At 46.2% G+C, this 24313-nt stretch overlaps 1 protein-coding gene across 1 annotated transcript in view; it reads left to right on the plus strand.

The window, feature by feature from the left end:
- LOC110490910 (catenin delta-2-like) overlaps window positions 1–21028 on the plus strand; it is a 190731-nt gene extending 169703 nt beyond the window's left edge. The window contains exons 8-10 of the mRNA XM_036945607.1: window positions 11177–11429; window positions 19968–20052; window positions 20987–21028. Coding sequence (XP_036801502.1) covers window positions 11177–11429; window positions 19968–20052; window positions 20987–21028 — 380 coding nt within the window. The remainder of the gene's footprint in view (window positions 1–11176; window positions 11430–19967; window positions 20053–20986) is intronic.
- Window positions 21029–24313: the final 3285 nt, after the last annotated feature.

Below are 24313 nucleotides of genomic sequence, written 5' to 3' on the forward strand. Positions count from 1 at the left end.
ATGTGTGATCTAGTGGATCTGTCGTCCATGCAACCCCCTGTCTTTAATGTGTGATCTAGTGGATCTGTCCTCCATGCAACCCCCTGTCTTTAATGTGTGATCTAGTGGATCTGTCCTCCATACAACCCCCTGTCTTTAATGTGTGATCTAGTGGATCTGTCCTCCATACAACCCCCTGTCTTTAATGTGTGATCTAGTGGATCTGTCCTCCATACAACCCCCTGTCTTTCATGTGTGATCTAGTGGATCTGTCCTCCATACAACCCCCTGTCTTTAATGTGTGATCTAGTGGATCTGTCCTCCATGCAACCCCCTGTCTTTCATGTGTGATCTAGTGGATCTGTCCTCCATACAACCCCCTGTCTTTAATGTGTGATCTAGTGGATCTGTCCTCCATACAACCCCCTGTCTTTAATGTGTGATCTAGTGGATCTGTCCTCCATACAACCCCCTGTCTTTAATGTGTGATCTAGTGGATCTGTCCTCCATACAACCCCCTGTCTTTAATGTGTGCGTGTGCGTGTGTACATGTGTTTGTGAGTGTGCTTCTCTCGTCTGTCACCCAGCCACATCAAAGCCTCAGAGAGCAGGATGTTACAGGTTTGAAATGCTGCATTCACTGAAACTACTATCTCTAATAGGTAGAGTAGCAACGTGGCCCTTTCCCAATTTACCTTTATTTTCTAACCTCTCTGAAACAGTCTTTTCTGTTTTTTCAATGTCCGTGTCTCCTAAAGAAGGAGAATTTCCCTCATTGCTGGACGGTTGGGTGATTTCTGCTGGTGTATTTAGCTGGCCAATGGTCATCTTTCACAGAGTGACATTTGCATACCTGAGGCACTGACATCATTCATAATAGGTCCGTTCTGAACTGTATGAGTCTATACATAAATATCATTAGGTTCCCTATTGCTGGGTCCTATGTTGAGTTGACTTACCTGATTGCTTGTGATCTGGTGCCCCCTGTGGCTGATAAGGCATACAGCACTTTATTAGTAGTTATATATATTTTTTTATTTAACTAGGTAAGTCAGTTAATAACAAATTCTTATTTACAATGATGGCCTACCCCGGACAAAACCGGACGACGCTGGGCCAATTGTTACCCGGCCAATGACGGCTGGATGGGATACAGCCTGGATTTGAACCATGCACTATGGTAATGCCTCTTGCACGGTCCTTAGAGCACTGCGCCACTCAGGAGATGCCCCTAAAAAGACGCCCAGGTTCAGCCATTGGCAAGGAAAGTCCAACGCCCTGTTTGAGTTGTGTGGAAATGCATGCTTTCTTCCTTCTTGTAGTCTTTCCCCCCTCTGTACTCTCTCTTCTCCCTTTTCCCCCTCTCCTGCTCTCCCTCTCTCCCCCTCTCCCCTTTTCCCCCTCTCCTGCTCTCCCTCTCCCTCTCTCCCCTCTCCCCCTCTCACCCTTTCCTGCTCTCCCTCTCTCTCCTTCCTCCCTCCCTTCCTTTGTTCAAGTTATCATTGATGATCATACATGGTTGCTCAGGTGCAAGTGAAGGTCTTAAAAGAGAAACTGTTTATGTGTTGTGCCTAGACATTCCACTGGGGCAATTACAGTCAATTTCCTTTCAATAACACTCTCTATTCTCTGTCAGTAAACAATCAAAGCACACACACACACACAGAGAGAGAGACACACACACACACGCATACAAACAGAGACACACATACAAGCACGTACACATATACACACACACACACACACACACACACACACACACACACACACACACACACACTAATTGTTGAGTATAATTGCCATACTTTAAATCAAATCACTCATTATTGACTTGATTAAGTATTTTCTTCTGTTGGAGTCAGGAGACAGGATGTATTCAGAGACTAGAGAAGGAGTCTAACCACTGTGGCATTTGTGTGTGTGTGTGTGTGTGTGTGCATGCGTGTATGTGTGCACTTGCGATTACCAGGTGTGGTTTCAACACTGACTGTTAGATGTAATCTTGGTCTGCAGAGTGAAGCAGCAGCAGTTGAATTAAGTCATTTCTGATTGCATTCATTTCATCATACTGTTACATGTCCTGATTATCTAAAGCCACCCCTGCATACGCATGAACACACAAACACACACACACACACACACACACACACACACACACACACACACACACACACACACACACACACACACACACACACACACACACACACACACACAGGGATATTTATTGTTTTGTAATGCTCTGCCCAACAGGAGCTTGTTTTACTGTCAGTGTAATACATGTATTTCTCTCTATCATCCCTCCTGTCTCACTGTCCCTCTGTCCCAATGTCCCTCCTGTCCATCCTGTCCCAATGTCCTTCCTGTCCCTCCTGTCCCTCCTGTCCCACTGTCCCTCCTGTCCCACTGTCCCTCCTGTCCTACTGTCCCTCCTGTCCCCACTGTCCCTCCTGTCCCACTGTCCCTCCTGTCCCACTGTCCCTCCTGTCCCTCCTGTCCCCACTGTCCCTCCTGTCCCTACTGTCCCTCCTGCCCCACTGTCCCTCCTGTCCCTCATGTCCCTCCTGTCCCTCCTGTCCCTCCTGTCCCTACTGTCCCTCCTGTCCCTCTTGTCCCACTGTCCCTCCTGCCCCACTGTCCCTCCTGTCCCTCCTGTCCCTACTGTCCCTCCTGTCCCACTGTCCCTCCTGTCCCTCCCCTCCTCTCCCACTGTCCCTCCTGCCCCACTGTCCCTCCTGTCCCTACTGTCCCACTGTACTTCCTGTCCCACTGTCCCTCCTGTCCCTCTGTCCCTCCTGTCCCCACTGTCCCTCCTGTCCCACTGTCCCTCCTGTCCCACTGTCCCTCCTGTCCCTCCTGTCCCCACTGTCCCTCCTGTCCCTACTGTCCCTCCTGCCCCACTGTCCCTCCTGTCCCTCATGTCCCTCCTGTCCCTCCTGTCCCTACTGTCCCTCCTGTCCCTCTTGTCCCACTGTCCCTCCTGCCCCACTGTCCCTCCTGTCCCTCCTGTCCCTACTGTCCCTCCTGTCCCACTGTCCCTCCTGTCCCTCCCCTCCTCTCCCACTGTCCCTCCTGCCCCACTGTCCCTCCTGTCCCTACTGTCCCACTGTACTTCCTGTCCCACTGTCCCTCCTGTCCCTCTGTCCCTCCTGTCCCTACTGTCCCACTGTACTTCCTGTCCCACTGTCCCTCCTGTCCCAATGTCCCTCCTGTCCCTCCTGTCCCAATGTCCCTCCTGTCCTTCCTGTCCCTCCTGTTCCAATGTCCTTCCTGTCCCACCTGTCCCTCCTGTCCCTCCTGTCCCTCCTGTCCCAATGTCCCTCCTGTCCCAATGTCCTTCCTGTCCCAATGTCCCTCCTGTCCCTCCTGTCCCAATGTCCCTCCTGTCCCTCCTGTCCTTCCTGTTCCAATGTCCTTCCTGTCCCACCTGTCCCTCCTGTCCATCATGTCCCACTGTCCCTCCTGTCCAACTGTCCCTCCTGTCCCACTGTCCCTCCTGTCCCACTGTCCTTCCTGTCCCACTGTCCCACTGTCCTTCCTGTCCCACTGTCCCTCCTGTCCCACTGTCCCTCCTGTCCCTCCTGTCCCACTGTCCTTCCTGTCCCACTGTCCCTCCTGTCCCTCCTGTCTCTACTGTCCCTACTGTCCCACTGTCCCTCCTGTACCACTGTCCCACTGTCCCTCCTGTCCCTCCTGTCCCACTGTCCCACTGTCCTTCCTGTCCCACTGTCCCTCCTGTCCCACTGTCCCTCCTGTCCCTCCTGTCCCACTGTCCTTCCTGTCCCACTGTCCCTCCTGTCCCTCCTGTCCCACTGTCCCTCCTGTCTCTCCTGTCCCACTGTCCCTCCTGTCCCTCCTGTCCCACTGTCCCTCCTGTCCTTCCTGTCCCACTGTCCCTCCTGTCCCACTCTCCCTCCTGTCCCTCCTGTCCCACTGTCCCTCCTGTCCCAATGTCCCTCCTGTCCCTCCTGTTCTTCCTGTCCCTCCTGTTCCAATGTCCTTCCTGTCCCACCTGTCCCTCCTGTCCATCATGTCCCACTGTCCCTCCTGTCCAACTGTCCCTCCTGTCCCACTGTCCCTCCTGTCCCACTGTCCTTCCTGTCCCTCCTGTCTCTCCTGTCTATACTGTCCCTACTGTCCCACTGTCCCTCCTGTACCACTGTCCCTCCTGTCCCTCCTGTCCCACTGTCCCTCCTGTCCCTCCTGTCCCACTGTCCCACTGTCCTTCCTGTCCCACTGTCCCTCCTGTCCCACTGTTCCTCCTGTCCCTCCTGTCCCACTGTCCTTCCTGTCCCACTGTCCCTCCTGTCCCACTGTCCCTCCTGTCCCTCCTGTCCCACTGTCCCTCCTGTCCCAATGTCCTTCCTGTCCCACTGTTCCTCCTGTCCCTCCTGTCCCACTGTCCCTACTGTCCCACTGTCCCTCCTGTCCCACTGTCCCTCCTGTCCCTCCTGTCCCACTGTCCCTCCTGTCCCAATGTCCTTCCTGTCCCACTGTTCCTCCTGTCCCTCCTGTCCCACTGTCCCTACTGTCCCACTGTCCCTCCTGTACCACTGTCCCTCCTGTCCCACTCTCCCTCCTGTCCCTCCTGTCCCACTGTCCCTCCTGTCCCACTGTCCTTCCTGTCCCTCCTGTCCCCCCTGTCCATCCTATCCCACTGTCCCTCCTGTTCCTCATGTCCCTCCTATCCCAATGTCCCTCCTGTCCCTACTGTCCTTCCTGTCCATCCTGTCCCACTGCTGAGAGATAAGGTATATTATCTGGGTTCTAGTCCTGTCCTGCTGAGAGATAATGTATATTATCTGGGTTCTAGTCCTGTCCTGCTGAGAGATAAGGTATATTATCTGGGTTCTAGTCCTGTCCTGCTGTGACATAAGGTATATTCTCAGGGTTCTAGTCCCGTCCTGCTGAGAGATAAGGTATATTTTCTGGGTTCTAGTCCTGTCCTGCTGAGAGATAAGGTATATTATCTGGGTTCTAGTCCTGTCCTGCTGAGAGATAATGTATATTATCTGGGTTCTAGTCCTGTCCTGCTGAGAGATAAGGTATATTATCTGGGTTCTAGTCCTGTCCTGCTGAGAGATAAAGTATATTCTCTGGGTTCTAGTCCTGTCCTGCTGAGAGATAAGGTACATTCTCTGGGTTCTAGTCCTGTCCTGCTGAGAGATAAGGTACATTCTCTGGGTTCTAGTCCTGTCCTGCTGAGAGATAAAGTATATTCTCGGGGTTCTAGTCCTGTCCTGCTGAGAGATAAAGTATATTCTCTGGGTTCTAGTCCTGTCCTGCTGAGAGATAAGGTACATTCTCTGGGTTCTAGTCCTGTCCTGCTGAGAGATAAGGTATATTATCTGGGTTCTAGTCCTGTCCTGCTGAGAGATAAAGTATATTATCTGGGTTCTAGTCCTGTCTTGCTGAGAGATAAAGTATATTATCTGGGTTCTAGTCCTGTCCTGCTGAGAGATAAGGTACATTCTCTGGGTTCTAGTCCTGTCCTGCTGAGAGATAAGGTATATTATCTGGGTTCTAGTCCTGTCCTGCTGAGAGATAAAGTACATTCTCGGGGTTCTAGTCCTGTCCTGCTGAGAGATAAAGTATATTCTCTGGGTTCTAGTCCTGTCCTGCTGAGAGATAAAGTATATTCTCTGGGTTCTAGTCCTGTCCTGCTGAGAGATAAGGTACATTCTCTGGGTTCTAGTCCTGTCCTGCTGAGAGATAAGGTATATTATCTGGGTTCTAGTCCTGTCCTGCTGAGAGATAAAGTATATTATCTGGGTTCTAGTCCTGTCCTGCTGAGAGATAAGGTACATTCTCTGGGTTCTAGTCCTGTCCTGCTGAGAGATAAGGTATATTATCTGGGTTCTAGTCCTGTCCTGCTGAGAGATAAGATACATTCTCTGGGTTCTAGTCCTGTCCTGCTGAGAGATAAGGTATATTATCTGGGTTCTAGTCCTGTCCTGCTGAGAGATAAGGTACATTCTCTGGGTTCTAGTCCTGTCCTGCTGAGAGATAACGTATATTATCTGGGTTCTAGTCCTGTCCTGCTGAGAGATAAGGTACATTCTCTGGGTTCTAGTCCTGTCCTGCTGAGAGATAAGGTACATTCTCTGGGTTCTAGTCCACCAGTGAGACATTGACAGCTGTCTTAATTGCTCCGTCTTCAATGAACCTATTGACTTCCATTTTCCTGTGTAGGTAACCATCGACTCACATGGACAAATGACATTTCAATAGAGAAAAGGATCCAATCTGAAAGAGCAGCTCTTCACCCGTGTGTCATGTTGGTCATTCAGAGTCATCATCAGTCAAAGATGTCCGCCTCCTAGATGTGTGTCATGTTGGTCATTCAGAGTCATCATCAGTCAAAGATGTCCGACTCCTAGATGTGTGTCATGTTGGTCATTCAGAGTCATCATCAGTCAAAGATGTCCGACTCCTAGATGTGTGTCATGTTGGTCATTCAGAGTCATCATCAGTCAAAGATGTCCGCCTCCTAGATGTGTGTCATGTTGGTCATTCAGAGTCATCATCAGTCAAAGATGTCCGCCTCCTAGATGTGTGTCATGTTGGTCATTCAGAGTCATCATCAGTCAAAGATGTCCGACTCCTAGATGTGTGTCATGTTGGTCATTCAGAGTCATCATCAGTCAAAGATGTCCGCCTCCTAGATGTGTGTCATGTTGGTCATTCAGAGTCATCATCAGTCAAAGATGTCCGCCTCCTAGATGTGTGTCATGTTGGTCATTCAGAGTCATCATCAGTCAAAGATGTCCGACTCCTAGATGTGTGTCATGTTGGTCATTCAGAGTCATCATCAGTCAAAGATGTCCGACTCCTAGATGTGTGTCATGTTGGTCATTCAGAGTCATCATCAGTCAAAGATGTCCGCCTCCTAGATGTGTGTCATGTTGGTCATTCAGAGTCATCATCAGTCAAAGATGTCCGCCTCCTAGATGTGTGTCATGTTGGTCATTCAGAGTCATCATCAGTCAAAGATGTCCGCCTCCTAGATGTGTGTCATGTTGGTCATTCAGAGTCATCATCAGTCAAAGATGTCCGCCTCCTAGATGTGTGTCATGTTGGTCATTCAGAGTCATCATCAGTCAAAGATGTCCGCCTCCTAGATGTGTGTCATGTTGGTCATTCAGAGTCATCATCAGTCAAAGATGTCCGCCTCCTAGATGTGTGTCATGTTGGTCATTCAGAGTCATCATCAGTCAAAGATGTCCGCCTCCTAGATGTGTGTCATGTTGGTCATTCAGAGTCATCATCAGTCAAAGATGTCCGACTCCTAGATGTGTGTCATGTTGGTCATTCAGAGTCATCATCAGTCAAAGATGTCCGCCTCCTAGATGTGTGCCATGTTGGTCATTCAGAGTCATCATCAGTCAAAGATGTCCGCCTCCTAGATGTGTGTCATGTTGGTCATTCAGAGTCATCATCAGTCAAAGATGTCCGCCTCCTAGATGTGTGTCATGTTGATCATTCAGAGTCATCATCAGTCAAAGATGTCCGCCTCCTAGATGTGTGTCATGTTGGTCATTCAGAGTCATCATCAGTCAAAGATGTCCGCCTCCTAGATGTGTGTCATGTTGGTCATTCAGAGTCATCATCAGTCAAAGATGTCCGCCTCCTAGATGTGTGTCATGTTGATCATTCAGAGTCATCATCAGTCAAAGATGTCCGCCTCCTAGATGTGTGTCATGTTGGTCATTCAGAGTCATCATCAGTCAAAGATGTCCGCCTCCTAGATGTGTGTCATGTTGGTCATTCAGAGTCATCATCAGTCAAAGATGTCCGCCTCCTAGATGTGTGTCATGTTGGTCATTCAGAGTCATCATCAGTCAAAGATGTCCGCCTCCTAGATGTGTGTCATGTTGGTCATTCAGAGTCATCATCAGTCAAAGATGTCCGCCTCCTAGATGTGTGTCATGTTGGTCATTCAGAGTCATCATCAGTCAAAGATGTCCGCCTCCTAGATGTGTGTCATGTTGGTCATTCAGAGTCATCATCAGTCAAAGATGTCCGCCTCCTAGATGTGTGTCATGTTGGTCATTCAGAGTCATCATCAGTCAAAGATGTCCGCCTCCTAGATGTGTGTCATGTTGGTCATTCAGAGTCATCATCAGTCAAAGATGTCCGCCTCCTAGATGTGTGTCATGTTGGTCATTCAGAGTCATCATCAGTCAAAGATGTCCGCCTCCTAGATGTGTGTCATGTTGGTCATTCAGAGTCATCATCAGTCAAAGATGTCCGCCTCCTAGATGTGTGTCATGTTGGTCATTCAGAGTCATCATCAGTCAAAGATGTCCGCCTCCTAGATGTGTGTCATGTTGGTCATTCAGAGTCATCATCAGTCAAAGATGTCCGCCTCCTAGATGTGTGTCATGTTGGTCATTCAGAGTCATCATCAGTCAAAGATGTCCGCCTCCTAGATGTGTGTCATGTTGGTCATTCAGAGTCATCATCAGTCAAAGATGTCCGCCTCCTAGATGTGTGTCATGTTGGTCATTCAGAGTCATCATCAGTCAAAGATGTCCGCCTCCTAGATGTGTGTCATGTTGGTCATTCAGAGTCATCATCAGTCAAAGATGTCCGCCTCCTAGATGTGTGTCATGTTGGTCATTCAGAGTCATCATCAGTCAAAGATGTCCGCCTCCTAGATGTGTGTCATGTTGGTCATTCAGAGTCATCATCAGTCAAAGATGTCCGCCTCCTAGATGTGTGTCATGTTGGTCATTCAGAGTCATCATCAGTCAAAGATGTCCGCCTCCTAGATGTGTGTCATGTTGGTCATTCAGAGTCATCATCAGTCAAAGATGTCCGCCTCCTAGATGTGTGTCATGTTGGTCATTCAGAGTCATCATCAGTCAAAGATGTCCGCCTCCTAGATGTGTGTCATGTTGGTCATTCAGAGTCATCATCAGTCAAAGATGTCCGCCTCCTAGATGTGTGTCATGTTGGTCATTCAGAGTCATCATCAGTCAAAGATGTCCGCCTCCTAGATGTGTGTCATGTTGGTCATTCAGAGTCATCATCAGTCAAAGATGTCCGCCTCCTAGATGTGTGTCATGTTGGTCATTCAGAGTCATCATCAGTCAAAGATGTCCGCCTCCTAGATGTGTGTCATGTTGGTCATTCAGAGTCATCATCAGTCAAAGATGTCCGCCTCCTAGATGTGTGTCATGTTGGTCATTCAGAGTCATCATCAGTCAAAGATGTCCGCCTCCTAGATGTGTGTCATGTTGGTCATTCAGAGTCATCATCAGTCAAAGATGTCCGCCTCCTAGATGTGTGTCATGTTGGTCATTCAGAGTCATCATCAGTCAAAGATGTCCGACTCCTAGATGTGTGTCATGTTGGTCATTCAGAGTCATCATCAGTCAAAGATGTCCGCCTCCTAGATGTGTGTCAATGTTGACATTTTGTGAAATGATAACGTGTTGCCAATTGAGCATGAAAGACTCCCAAAGAGGGTTTAGGCTAATGTGTAGGGAAGACCTATTGTTCCCTTCTTCCATCCTTCCCTCTATCCGGCTTTTACTCAGGTTTTCCTCTCACTCTGATTACTCTCTTTTCTGTTAATGTCAGATTCTTCCCTTAATTTCCTCTCGTCCACGTCAATCTTTTCTTCCAAATACCAGATGAGTCAGAGTGTATTGACTTCAGCACAGAGCTGCTCCACAGACAGACTGAGGACAGACAGACCACGCTGAGAGAGGACAGACAGGCCACGCTGAGAGAGACTGAGGACAGACAGACCACGCTGAGAGAGGACAGACAGGCCACGCTGAGAGAGACTGAGGACAGACAAACCATGCTGAGAGAGACTGGGGAAAGACAGACCACGCTGAGAGAGGACAGACAGGCCACGCTGAGAGAGACTGAGGACAGACAGACCATGCTGAGAGAGACTGAGGACAGACAGACTGGGGACAGACAGGCCACGCTGAGAGAGACTGAGGACGGGACAGGCCACACTGAGAGAGACTGAGGACAGACAGGCCACGCTGAGAGAGACTGAGGACAGACAGGCCACGCTGAAAGAGACTGAGGACAGACAGACTGGGGACAGACAGGCCACGCTGAGAGAGACTGAGGACAGACAGGCCATGCTGAGAGAGACTGAGGACAGACAGGCCACGCTGAGAGAGACTGAGGACAGACAGACCACACTGAGAGAGACTGAGGACAGAAAGGCCACGCTGAGAGAGACTGAGGACAGACAGACCATCCTGAGAGAGACTGAGGACAGACAGACTGGGGACAGACAGGCCACACAGAGAGACTGAGGACAGACAGACCACACTGAGAGAGACTGAGGACGGACAGGCCACACTGAGAGAGACTGAGGACGGACAGGCCACACTGAGAGAGACTGAGCACGAACAGACCACACTAAGAGAGACTGAGGACAGATAGACCACGCTGAGAGAGACTGAGGACAGACAGGCCACACTGAGAGAGACTGAGGATGGACAGACCACACTGAGAGAGACTGGGGACAGACAGACCACACTGAGAGAGACTGAGGACAGACAGACTGGGGACAGACAGGCCACGCTGAGAGAGACTGAGGACAGACAGGCCACGCTGAGAGAGACTGAGGACAGACAGACCACACTGAGAGAGACTGAGGACGGACAGACAGTTCACACTGAGAGAGACTGAGGACAGACAGACCACGCTGAGAGAGACTGAGGACAGACAGGCCACGCTGAGACAGACTGAGGACAGACAGGCCACGCTGAGACAGACTGAGGACAGACAGGCCACGCTGAGAGAGACTGAGGACAGACAGGCCACGCTGAGAGAGACTGAGGACAGACAGACCACACTGAGAGAAACTGAGGACAGACAGGCCACGCTGAGAGAGACTGAGGACAGACAGACCACACTGAGAGAAACTGAGGACAGACAGGCTTGAGGATTTAGAAAGATTTTTGTCCTTGAATGCAGTGCAGAAAATTTCTCAAACAATCAGTGAGGAAGTGTGGTACTGCTTTGTAAGGTTTGATTGTTAGAGGATGATACTGGTGAATGGGGCTGTATTTCCATCAAAGACAGGAGATGAGGAGGGGAACAAGGAGATTGATGTTTTATGAATCAATGAGGATTGTCTTTAAATAAAAAAACACACCACACACACATTCAGAATTCTAACCCAAGCAATATCTCTTTTGTTCCCCTCTCCTCACAGGTAAATACGCCATGCGTGACCTTGTCCACCGGTTACCGGGCAGCAGCAATAGCAGTACTGGGGGCAGTGGTGGGACTAACTGCGGTTCCGCGGGTCCACTAGCACCCAGTAAGACCATGTCAGACGATACGGTAACTGCTATCTGCTGTGCTCTGCATGAGGTCATCACTAAGAACATGGAGAATGCCAAAGCACTGAGAGACGCCGGCGGGATAGAGAAGCTCATCGGCATCGCTCGTAGCAAAGGAGACAAGTAAGGAAACTACACACACACGCACTGCAGGATGATCCTAGGATGACTGTGGTTTGGGTCCTAACTCCTCAAGCTTTTTCCCCAGTGACTAGAAACAGGAAGTTAGTTACATGGTGAAAACAGTATTTCATGACTGTGAGTCTATGAGCTCAGTGGAGCGTACTGACAGAGCCTAGCACTGACTCTACCAGAATAGAACCCCTGTCGCCATGGGAGACCGAGCAGGGTTTTCTAAACAGCCTTGGCAACCAGAAGGTCACGGTTTCTATGACACGTAACCGTTGTCAGGAAGATCATTGCGTAGGGTTTGTGTGTTGATGTATAACTATGGAGTTCACTGCAGTCCGTTCTGGGCAGAATGTTAGTTTAATGTAACGTTGAGTGATATTGCTCTGTGTAGACGTTGATACAGACTCATGTTTTCATTCCACCCAAAAGTCCCTCATTAATCTTCTGTGGTAAGGAACTGTGTCCATCCCCAGCAGGACATGATTGGCATAGAATAAAAATACAATTCTAGTTATATGTTCAGTTTAGCTGTAACGTCTGTTGTCGGGAGAAGGAGAAGACCAAGGTGGTTCTCAATCAGAGACAACGATTGACAGCTGCCTCTGATTGGGAACCATACGAGGCCAAACACAGAAAAATAAAACATAGAACAAAAACATAGAATGCCCACCCCAACTCACGCCCTGACCAAACCAAAATAGAGACATAAAAAAGGAACTAAGGTCAGAACGTGACAGTACCCCCCCCCCCCCCCCCCCCCCCAAAGGTGCAGACTCCGGCCGCAAAACCTGAACCTATAGGGGAGGGTCTGGGTGGGCATTTCACCACGGTGCGGGACGTAGACCCCACTCCACCTTCGTCTTGGCCCACTTATGTGGTGCCTCTGGAGTGGCGACCCTCGCCGCCGACCTCGGACTGGGGACCCTTACTGCGGGCCCCGAATAGGAGGGAGACTCTGGCAGTTCCGGACAGGATGGCGGCTCTGGCAGCTCCGGACAGGAGGGGGACGTGGTTCTAGGAGCAGACACAGGACTCACCAGGCTGGGGAGACATACAGGCGGCCTCTTCCTTGGCCGTGGAGACGCACTGGAGGTCGCGAGCAACGAGCCTGCACACCCCGTCCTGGCTGGATACCACCTGTAGCACGGCAAGTGCGGAGAGTTGGAACAGACCGCACTGGGCTGTGCTGGCGAACCGGGGGCACCGTGCGTAGGGCTGGTGCCATATAACCCGGGCAGAGGAGACACACTGGAGACCAGATGCGCTGAGCCGGCTTCATCCCTCCTGGCTCGATGCCCACTCTAGCCCGGCCCGATTCGAGGAGCTGCGATGTAGCGCACCGGGCTATACCTGCGCAATGGGGACACCGTGCACCTCACTGCTTAACACGGTGCCTGCCCGGTCAACCTCTCGCCACGGTAGCACGGGGAGTTGGCTCCGGTCTCCTAACTTACTCCGCCAATCTTCCCGTGTACCTCCTCCCAATACATTTTTGGGGCTGCCTCTCAGGCTTCCTTGCCAGCCGTGTTCCCTCATACCGCTGGTTCCCTTCTCCTGCTGCCTCCACCTGTTCCCATGGGAGGCGATCCCTTCCAGCCAGGATCTCCTCCCATGTGTAGGATCCCTTGCTGTCCAGAATGTTCTCCCATGTCCATTCCTCCTTATAGCACTGCTCCTCCTTACCACGCTGCTTGGTCCTTTGGTGGTGGGTAGTTCTGTAATGTCTGTTGTCGGGAGAAGGAGAAGACCAAGGTGCAGCGTGGTAAATATTCATAATACCTTTTAATCAATACGAATACTTGAACAAAAAAAACAACAAAACGACAAACCAACAGTTCTGCAAGATGCAATAAACAAAACAGAAAACAACTACCCACAAGCACAGGTGGGAACAGGCTACCTAAGTATGGTTTTCAATCAGAGACAACGATAGACAACTGCCTCTGATTGGGAACCATACCAGGCCAAACACAGAAATACAAAACATAGAACAAAAACATAGAATGCCCACCCCAACTCACGCCCTGACCAAACCAAAATAGAGACATAAAGACATTAGCCATGCTTTGACCTATACAAACAATGATTACTTTAGGCATCACACTTCTATTCATGACGCGTTTATTCAGTATAATATTCAGTATAACAAGTATAATAGTATAATAATATAGTATAATATTCAGTATAACAATGTGTTTTACAAAAAATACACATACAAATGACAGCATACAGACGAACACAAACATCCACAACATCACTCCTGCCCGGACCCACCTGCTCACACCCCCATCTCCAGCTACCGTATCACACTCTGCCACATAGCCTCAAACTACACCATTTTGTTTCTCTCTGTCGCCGTCTTTGGCAATTTTTAGGACCTTCCTCTGACACCGCCTGGTATAGAGGTCCTTAGTGCCAGGAATCTTGGCCCAGTAATGTACTGGGCCGTCCCACTACCTTCTGTAGTGCCTTGCGGTCGAAGGCCTAGCAGTTACCATACCAGGCGGTGATGCAACCAGTCAGGATGCTCTCGATGGTGCAGCTGTATAACTTTTTGAGGATCTGAGGACCCATGCTAAATCATTTCATTCTCCTGAGGGGGAATAGGTGTTGTCGTGCCCTCTTCATGACCGTCTTGGTGTACATGGACCATGACAGTTCGTTGGTGATGTGGACACCAAGGAACTTGAAGCTCTCAAACTTCCAACTTATACCTATTTAATACTATACGTTTTATTTGCCCATATAAAGTCTGTTATGAAAGAGAATACTTTTGTAATGAATGTGTTCGGTGGTGTAATTGGTATTACCGAGAATAAATGTACAACTTTGGGAGCCGTGCCATTCCGGGAAGATTTATGGGACGATTGTTCCATTTGATTGGATTTGCTTTCATATTTTTGCATAATGGGATAAAGTTATTGTTATACAGGCCTTCTGAAAGTATTCAGACCCCTTGACTTTTTCCACATTTTGTTACGTTACAGCCTTATTCTAAAATGGAATAAATATACAGTGCCTTGTGAAAGTATTCGGCCCCCTTGAACTTTGCGACCTTTTGCCACATTTCAGGCTTCAAACATAAAGATATAAAACTGTATTTTTTTGTGAAGAATCAACAACAAGTGGGACACAATCATGAAGTGGAACGACATTTATTGGATATTTCAAACTTTTTTAACAAATCAAAAACTGAAAAATTGGGCGTGCAAAATTATGCGAAAACTTTGCTTTCCCCGGGGCTGCTCAATCAAGTGCACCTACCGCCAAGAACGAAAAAAATCTGTAATAATTGGAACGCAAGGCTTTATTGTTAACCCAGTAAAGTGTTGAGATCATTTTTGGAAATAAAAACGTAGTCAATTCTTGAATTGCTTTTCTTGCTTTGAGAAAAAAAAGAGTAGTCTTTTGTCGTTGGAAATAGTAATCTCCTGGTGTCCAGTATATTATTTGCAGGAATTAACATTTGAAACCTGTTTGGAGGTTCCATAAATGTGCCTTTTGTTGGTCTGTCAATCTTATCCAGGATATGATTTAGGTCTCCTGCCACGATAATAGTTCCAGTCTGGATTTGACTACAAACACCAAATTTGCCCCTGGTGGAATATACGATGAAGTCAATGTTGAATTGTCCCATGTAAGGTACTATTCAACATTAGAAAATGGCCTTCTCGGTATGTGTGCTGGGATACAAGGAAAATAGGTGTATTCTTATTTATCAGGATGCCTACACCTCTGTAGGTGGCAGCATAGGCCTCTCTAACCCAGCTCTATTTAAATATTCCATTTATAATTTTCTCAACTCTTGCAAGAGAACCACATCTGCTGATATTCTCTTTAAGTGTTCAAATCAAATCAAATCAAATGTATTTATATAGCCCAAGAACTATATGAACTATATAGTTCAAGAACTATATGCTTTTTTTTCCCATCATGAAGCCCGTCAATGTAATAAGTTGGATTCTGTTGGTCTTTACTTGTATACAATACAATCCAAGTTAAACTTGTCTGTTCCGTCTATCATTGAAGAACCTGATAAAATGCAGTGGGCATTCCATGAAATGGGAGTCATAGTATGAATACGTACAGCACCAGTCCAAAGTTTGAACACACCTACTCATTCAAGGGTTTCTCTTTATTTTTACCATTTTCTATATTGTAGAATAATAGTGAAGACATCAAAACTGTGAAATAACACATATGGTATCATGTAGTAACCAAACAAGTGTTAGACAAATCAAAATATATTTTATATTTGAGATTCTTCAAGGTAGCCACCCTTTGCTTTGATGACAGCTTTGCACACTCTTCGCATTCTCTCAACCAGCTTCATAAGGAATGCTTTTCCAACAGTCTTGAAGGAGTTCCCACATATGCTGAGCACTTGTAGGCTGCTTTTCCTTCACTGTGCGGTCCAACTCATCCCAAATCATCTCAATTTGGTTGAGGTCGGGTGATTGTCTCTCTCCTTGCCAACCCTTCTCCACCCAAGCCAAGCATGTCCCAACCCTCCCTACCTCTCAGACACACTTACTTACATCCATCCATGGACTTACTCATCCATTCTCAGTCCCCACTCAACATATGCTCTACGCATCCACACGCCCATTCTCTCTCACCCTCCTACACATATTCATATTCACCATCCCTGACTCTTCCCTCACACGCCCATTCATATACACAAACACACACACATACATACCCACACACACACACACACACACACACACACACACACACACACACACACACACACACACACACACACACACACACACACACACACACACACACACACCTACAATCCCACATTCCCACACACACACACACACACACACACCTACAATCCCACATTCCCCCACACACACACACACACACACACACACACACACACACACACACACACACCTACAATCCCACATTCCCACACACACGCACACACACACACACACACCTACAATCCCACATTCCCACACACACGCACACACACACACACACACCTACAATCCCACATTCCCACACACACGCACACACACACACACACACCCATAGAACAGTTATTGGCATACATGCAATATTTCCCCCTTTGAATTGTATTGTCAGTGTCCATGTAGTCTATTGGCATTGGCTACTTCTATCCTTACTTGAACAACAGTTATTTGGGGAAAGTAGAGTATAGACTGAATTTGGGGGTGGGGGAAAGGATGTTGTCTCAATTTACGGTAAGCTGGTCTCAGGTATCACTATATATAGAATAGTGCGCTCATCGTTATTTCCTACATCGACCTCTTCTCATAGCACGGGGCTCCCCTCCTTCAACTTGGAAGGTTTCTGGGAAGGTTTCTTGTAGCTTGGCGCTTGTGAATTCCATCCTTTGTTTTCACTTCCATACCCACACCACAGCCGGGAAGCAGAGTTGAGATTTCATACCTCTTTAATTCAGTGACTTTCTGATTGAAATATATTGCTTGCGGTTTTTTTCTCAGCCTATCAGACAGATCCTGGCTGAATTGATTGGACTGGCCTTGGATTTTGATCTCCTTTCCCCCCCTGTGCCTTCAGAATGTTGACTTTGGTCTGATAGTTCCACATCTTGAAGATTCCCAGGTAAAGGTGTTTAGCGTTCTTCTGTTTTACCCCAATCCTATGGCACCGTTCCAGATCCTCTGGTTATATACCCACTTCAAGTTCCTCTGATATCAGTTTGACCACGTAGCTGGAAAGGTCCCATTTGTCCTTGTCCAATTCATCTTCTAAAGTTTGCAACTTTGTTTCCAGAAGTCAAATTTAGTTGTCTTGTTCGTTGTATGTGCATGTCGTAAACAACGAGCAAATCTACAGATTGTAGCAGTTTGTTTGTTTTAGTGAGCATTGAGTGTTTAAGCTATGATTTCCTGGATATCCTTTAGTTGTTCATTGCTCTCGTTTGCATCTCCAAGTTGTTCCTTGTCTTTTCTGCTGAGGGAAGCAACGTCGGTTTACCAAATGATTGGTTTGCTGTTGTACATAACTGACCGCTCACTCTCTCCCAGCTAGACAGCTCACTTTCTCCCAGCTAGACAGCTCACTCTCTCCCAGCTAGACAGCTCACTCTCTCCCAGCTAGACCGCTCACTCTCTCCCAGCTAGACAGCTCACTCTCTCCCAGCTAGACAGCTCATTCTCTCCCAGCTAGACAGATCACTCTCTCCCAGCTAGACAGATCACTCTCTCCCAGCTAGACAGCTCACTCTCTCCCAGCTAGACAGCTCACTCTCTCCCAGCTAGACAGCTCACTCTCTCCCAGCTAAACCGCTCACTCTCTCCCAGCTAGACAGATCACTCTCTCCCAGCTAGACAGCTCACTCTCTCCCAGCTAGACAGCTCACTCTCTCCCAGCTAGACAGATCACTCTCTCCCAGCTAGACAGATCACTCTCTTCCAACTAGACAGCTCACTCTCTCCCAGCTAGACAGATCACTCTCTCCCAGCTAGACAGCTCACTCGCTCCCAGCTAGACAGATCACTCTCTCCCAGCTAGACAGATCACTCTCTCCCAGCTAGACAGATCACTCTCTCCCAGCTAGACAGATCACTCTCTCCCAGCTAGACAGATCACTCTCTCCCAGCTAGACAGATCACTCTCTCCCAGCTAGACAGATCACTCTCTCCCAGCTAGACAGCTCACTCTCTCCCAGCTAGACCGCTCACTCTCTCCCAGCTAGACAGCTCACTCTCTCCCAGCTAGACAGCTCACTCTCTCCCAGCTAGACAGATCACTCTCTCCCAGCTAGACCGCTCACTCTCTCCCAGCTAGACCGCTCACTCTCTCCCAGCTAGACAGATCACTCTCTCCCAGCTAGACAGCTCACTCTCTCCCAGCTAGACAGCTCACTCTCTCCCAGCTAGACCGCTCACTCTCTCCCAGCTAGACAGCTCACTCTCTCCCAGCTAGACAGCTCACTCTCTCCCAGCTTGACAGCTCACTCTCTCCCAGCTAGACAGATCACTCTCTCCCAGCTAGACCGCTCACTCTCTCCCAGCTAGACAGCTCACTCTCTCCCAGCTAGACAACTCACTCTCTCCCAGCTAGACAGCTCACTCTCTCCCAGCTAGACAGCTCACTCTCTCCCAGCTAGACAGCTCACTCTCTCCCAGCTAGACCGCTCACTCTCTCCCAGCTAGACAGCTCACTCTCTCCCAGCTAGACAGCTCACTCTCTCCCAGCTAGACAGCTCACTCTCTCCCAGCTAGACAGATCACTCTCTCACAGCTAGACCGCTCACTCTCTCCCAGCTAGACAGCTCATTCTCTCCCAGCTAGACAGATCACTCTCTCCCAGCTAGACAGCTCACTCTCTCCCAGCTAGACAGCTCACTCTCTCCCAGCTAGACAGCTCACTCTCTCCCAGCTAGACAGATCACTCTCTCCCAGCTAGACAGATCACTCTCTCACAGCTAGACCGCTCACTCTCTCCCAGTTGCTTGGGGATTTATTGATCTATTGATTTTAGAGGCTTAATTTCAACTTTGTTGTCTGGCTTCTACATTTACAGTAACTACTATTTTGTCTGTACGAAATGGAGCTACTCAATCCCCGTGCGTCCTATCAGTGAGCGCGTGCGCCTCCCCTAGTTGAGGTTTCTGTAGCCTTGTGTTTCTGCCCATTCACAAGAGCTGTATTTATACGTTTCTAATGAAACACAAGTGTACAATATCCACCCTCTCCACCAAGTCTCTCCACTGCTCTTACAAAATGAAAAACCCACTCTGTTTCTTCTCATTTTCTCTAAAGTGGCTAGCGGCAGCCATTAGCATGCTGGAGTCGTTGGTTTTAAAGTAACTGTTCAATAACTGATCAGGAAGATTGCGCTTCTTCTAAACAGCAATCACCTCTTAAAACCATAATGGAACCAGACAGAGGGACTCATGATGTTGAACACATTTAAAACTATAATGGAACCAAACAGAGGGACTCCTGATGTTGAACATATTTTCTATCTCTGCAGTGTTCACCTTAAAGTTAGTGTGGCCTATATGGGGAATAGGGGAGGTTGAGAACTAATAAAGTAAATGAAGACTTCATGTGGACAATATTAGCTCGTCTGAGTGTCCCTCTGTTTCTCAGTTAAAGCATAATGCCTGAAATGAGATATAGGCTCACAGAGAAACATATACAGTACATACAGTTCTCACACAATTCAAATCAAAATGTCCCCCTCTCTCTCTCTCTCTCTCTCTCCCCCTCTCTCTCTCTCTCTCTCTCTCTCTCTCTCTCCCTCTCTCTCTCTCTCTCTCTCTCTCTCTCTCTCTCTCTCTCTCTCTCCCCCTCTATCTCTCTCTCTCTCTCTCTCTCTCTCTCTCTCTCTCTCTCTCCCCCTCTCTCTCTCTCTCTCTCTCTCTCTCTCTCTCTCTCTCTCCCTCTCTCTCTCTCTCTCTCTCTCTCTCTCTCTCTCCCCCTCTCTCTCTCTCTCTGTCTCTCTCCCTCTCTCTCTCTCTCTCTCTCTCTCTCTCTCTCTCTCTCTCTCTCTCTCTCTCTCTCTCTCTCTCAGACACTCAGCCAAGGTGGTGAAGGCAGCCTCTCAGGTGCTCAGCAGTATGTGGCAGTACAGAGACCTACGCAGCCTCTACAAGAAGGTAAGACATACACAGCTTATAATGCTTCGTAACAGCATCATAGGAGTGACATAATGCATCATAACAGCATTATTAGAGTGACTAATGCTTAGTAACAGCATCGTAAAGAGTGACATAATGCTTCATAACAGCATCTTAAAGAGTGACATAATGCTTAGTAACAGCATCGTAAAGAGTGACATAATGCTTAGTAACAGCATCGTAAAGAGTGACATAATGCTTCATAACAGCATCTTAAAGAGTGACATAATGCTTAGTAACAGCATCGTAAAGAGTGGCATAATGCTTCATAACAGCATCTTAAAGAGTGACATAATGCTTCATAACAGCATCTTAAAGAGTGACATAATGCTTAGTAACAGCATTGTAAAGAGTGACATAATGCTTCATAACAGCATCTTAAAGAGTGACATAATGCTTCATAACAGCATCTTAAATAGTGACATAATGCTTAGTAACAGCATCGTAAAGAGTGACATAATGCTTCATAACAGCATCTTAAAGAGTGACATAATGCTTCATAACAGCATCTTAAAGAGTGACATAATGCTTCATAATAGTGTAAAAGACACCTGACTAGAACTGTTGTCCCATGACCTCACAAAATAAGCGTTCCTATTCTGGACTTATTCCCTGATCGTGTGCCTTGTGTAGACATGCTTAGCTTGGTGTTACAGGTTTTATTGCTTTCTATCACTTTCTAGTTTTGGAGCGTTTTGTCAAGGCAGTTGGTTTTGTTTGTGCTCCCACATTCTCTGGGTTATCAAATCTCACGACTCATTTGAGATATGCTGTATACAATAGAAAAACATGAGTCAGCCTGTGGATACATGAAATCGTGTTTGTGTGCATGCATGCGTTACGTGTGTGCGAGTATGTGCGTTTGTGTGTGCACGCTAATGCATGCAAGTGTGTGTGTGTGTTGTGTACATAGCTCCCTGGGGTGGACCATTACTACGTTCACACAGAAGAGTAATGGGGTTTAGACGAGAGGAACAACAGCACAGTACTGTGAAAGATTTAGTGTGAAAGTTTCATCAATAAGACATTGTTGAGCCCAGAGCCCAGAGCTCAGGTTCTGTTGTGTACTGCAGGTCTATTCAAGTCCTCTTCCTCTATCTCGCTCTCTCGCTTTATTTCATTCATTCCAATCACTATTTCTCACTCTCTTTCTCTCTCTCTCTCTCTCTCTCACTCTCTCTCTCTCTCTCTCTCTCTCTCTTTCTCTCTCTCTCGGAAAGGAACACCCCGACCCAACTTGATTAGGTGCTATAGATGTCCTGATGTTTTCACTAAACACAGTATAGTGTAAACACACTAAGCAAAGTATAGTATAATGTAAACACACTAAACACAGTATAGTGTAAACACAGTATAGTGTAAAGATAGTATAGTGTAAACACACTAAACACAGTATAGTGTAAACACAGTATAGTGTAAACATAGTATAGTGTAAACACACTAAGCACAGTATAGTGTAAACATAGTTAACACAGTATAGTGTACACACAGTATAGTGTAAACACAGTATAGTGTAAACATAGTATGATGTAAACACACTAAACACAGTATAGTGTAAACACACTAAGCAAAGTATAATGTAAACACAGTATCATGTAAACACACTAAACACAGTATAGTGTAAACACAGTAGAGTGTAAAGATAGTATAGTGTAAACACACTAAACACAGTATAGTGTAAACACAGTATAGTGTAAACATAGTATAGTGTAAACACACTAAACACAGTATAGTGTACACACAGTATAGTGTAAACACAGTATAGTGTAAACATAGTATGATGTAAACACACTAAACACAGTATAGTGTAAACATAGTATAGTGTAAACACACTAAACACAGTATAGTGTAAACATAGTATAGTGTAAACACAGTATAGTGTAAACACACTAAACACAGTATAGTGTAAACACACTAAACACAGTATAGAGTGAACACAGTATAGTGTAAACACAGTATAGTGTAAAAACAGTATAGTGTAAACACAGTATAGTGTAAACACACTAAACACATTATAGTGTAAACACAGTATAGTGTAAACACAGTATAGTGTAAACACAGTATAGTGTAAACATAGCGTAGTGTAAACACACTAAAACAGTATAGTGTAAACAAAGTCTAATGTAAACATAGTATAGTGTAAACACACTAAACACAGTATAGTGTAAACATAGTATAGTGTAAACAAAGTCTAGTGTAAACATAGTATAGTGTAAACACACTAAACACAGTATAGTGTAAACATAGTATAGTGTACACACTAAGCACAGTATAGTGTAAACACACCAAGCACAGTGCAGTGTCAACAGATTATAGTGTAAACACACTAACACGGTACAGTGTACACTTACTAAACACTGTATAGTGTAAACACAGTAAAGTGTAAATGCAATAAACACTGTATAGTGTAAACACAGTAAAGTATAAACACATTAAACACAATACAGTGTAAACACACTAAACACTGTATAGTGTTAACAAATTATAATATAAACACAATATGGTGTAAACACACTAAACACAGTATGGTGTAAACACACTAAACACAGTATGGTGTAAACACACTAAACACAGTATGGTGTAAACACACTAAACACAATATGGTGTAAACACACTAAACACAGTATGGTGTAAACACACTAAACACAGTATGGTGTAAACACACTAAACACAATATGGTGTAAACACACTAAACACAGTATGGTGTAAACACACTAAACACAGTATGGTGTAAACACACTAAACACAGTATGGTGTAAACACACTAAACACAGTATGGTGTAAACACACTAAACACAGTATGGTGTAAACACACTAAACACAATATGGTGTAAACACACTAAACACAGTATGGTGTAAACACAGGATAGTGTAAACACACTAAACACAGTATGGTGTAAACACAGTCTAGTGTAAACACACTAAACACAGTATGGTGTAAACACAGTCTAGTGTAAACACACTAAACACAGTATGGTGTAAACACAGGATAGTGTAAACACAGTCTAGTGTAAACACACTAAACACAGTATGGTGTAAACACAGGATAGTGTAAACACAGTCTAGTGTAAACACACTAAACACAGTATGGTGTAAACACAGGATAGTGTAAACACACTAAACACAGTATGGTGTAAACACAGGATAGTGTAAACACACTAAACACAGTATGGTGTAAACACAGTCTAGTGTAAACACACTAAACACAGTATGGTGTAAACACAGGATAGTGTAAACACACTAAACACAGTATGGTGTAAACACAGTCTAGTGTAAACACACTAAACACTGTATGGTGTAAACACAGGATAGCGTAAACACAGTCTAGTGTAAACACAGCATAGTGTAAATACAGTCTAGTGTAAACACAGTATAATGTAAACACAGGATAGTGTAAACACAGTCTAGTGTAAACACAGGATAGTGTAAACACAGTCTAGTGTAAACATATACACACTGTATGGTGTAAACACAGTCTAGTGTAAACACACTAAACACAGTATGGTGTAAGCACAGCATAGTGTAAATTCTAGAATAAACATGGTTTCACCTGTGGTAGTATACATACATATATACATACATATATATATATATATATATATACATACATATATACATGGGTGGAGTTTTCTCCTTATCACTAAACATTGCATCATTATTTCTAGTCAGGGAGCTGAATGATATGGGCCTTAACCGGTTCCTCCCCTTATCAGTACTGCCACATGTGACCGTTGTTCCTGCACTCAGCCCCTTCCAAGCTTCATCATGGTACCCCTCAGGTCTCTTTTATAACTAATGATTAATAATAGTTAAAGCTAAGAAATCCAAACCTATCAGTCCCCCCTTTTAAAACATCTGATATCATACTGTTCAACATTACAGTGCCTTGCAAAAGTGTTCATCCTCCTTGGTATTTTTCCTATTTAGTTGCATTACAACCTGTGATTTTAATTGATTTTTATTTGGATTTCATGTAATGAAATGTAATGTAATACACAAAATAGTCGAAATTGGTGAAGTGAAATGAAAAAAACATTTGAAAAGTGGTGCTTGCATATGTGTTCACCCCCTTAACTATGAAGCCCCTAAATAAGATCTGGTGCAACCAATTACCTTCAGAAGTCACATAATTGGTTAGATAAAGTCCACCTGTGTGCAATCTAAGTGTCACAAAATCTCAGTATATATACACCTGTTCTGCAAGGCCGCAAAGTCTGCAACACCACTAAACAAGGGGCAC

The sequence above is a fragment of the Oncorhynchus mykiss genome, chromosome 15, assembly GCF_013265735.2.
Source record: "Oncorhynchus mykiss isolate Arlee chromosome 15, USDA_OmykA_1.1, whole genome shotgun sequence".
NCBI classification, from domain to species: domain Eukaryota; kingdom Metazoa; phylum Chordata; class Actinopteri; order Salmoniformes; family Salmonidae; genus Oncorhynchus; species Oncorhynchus mykiss.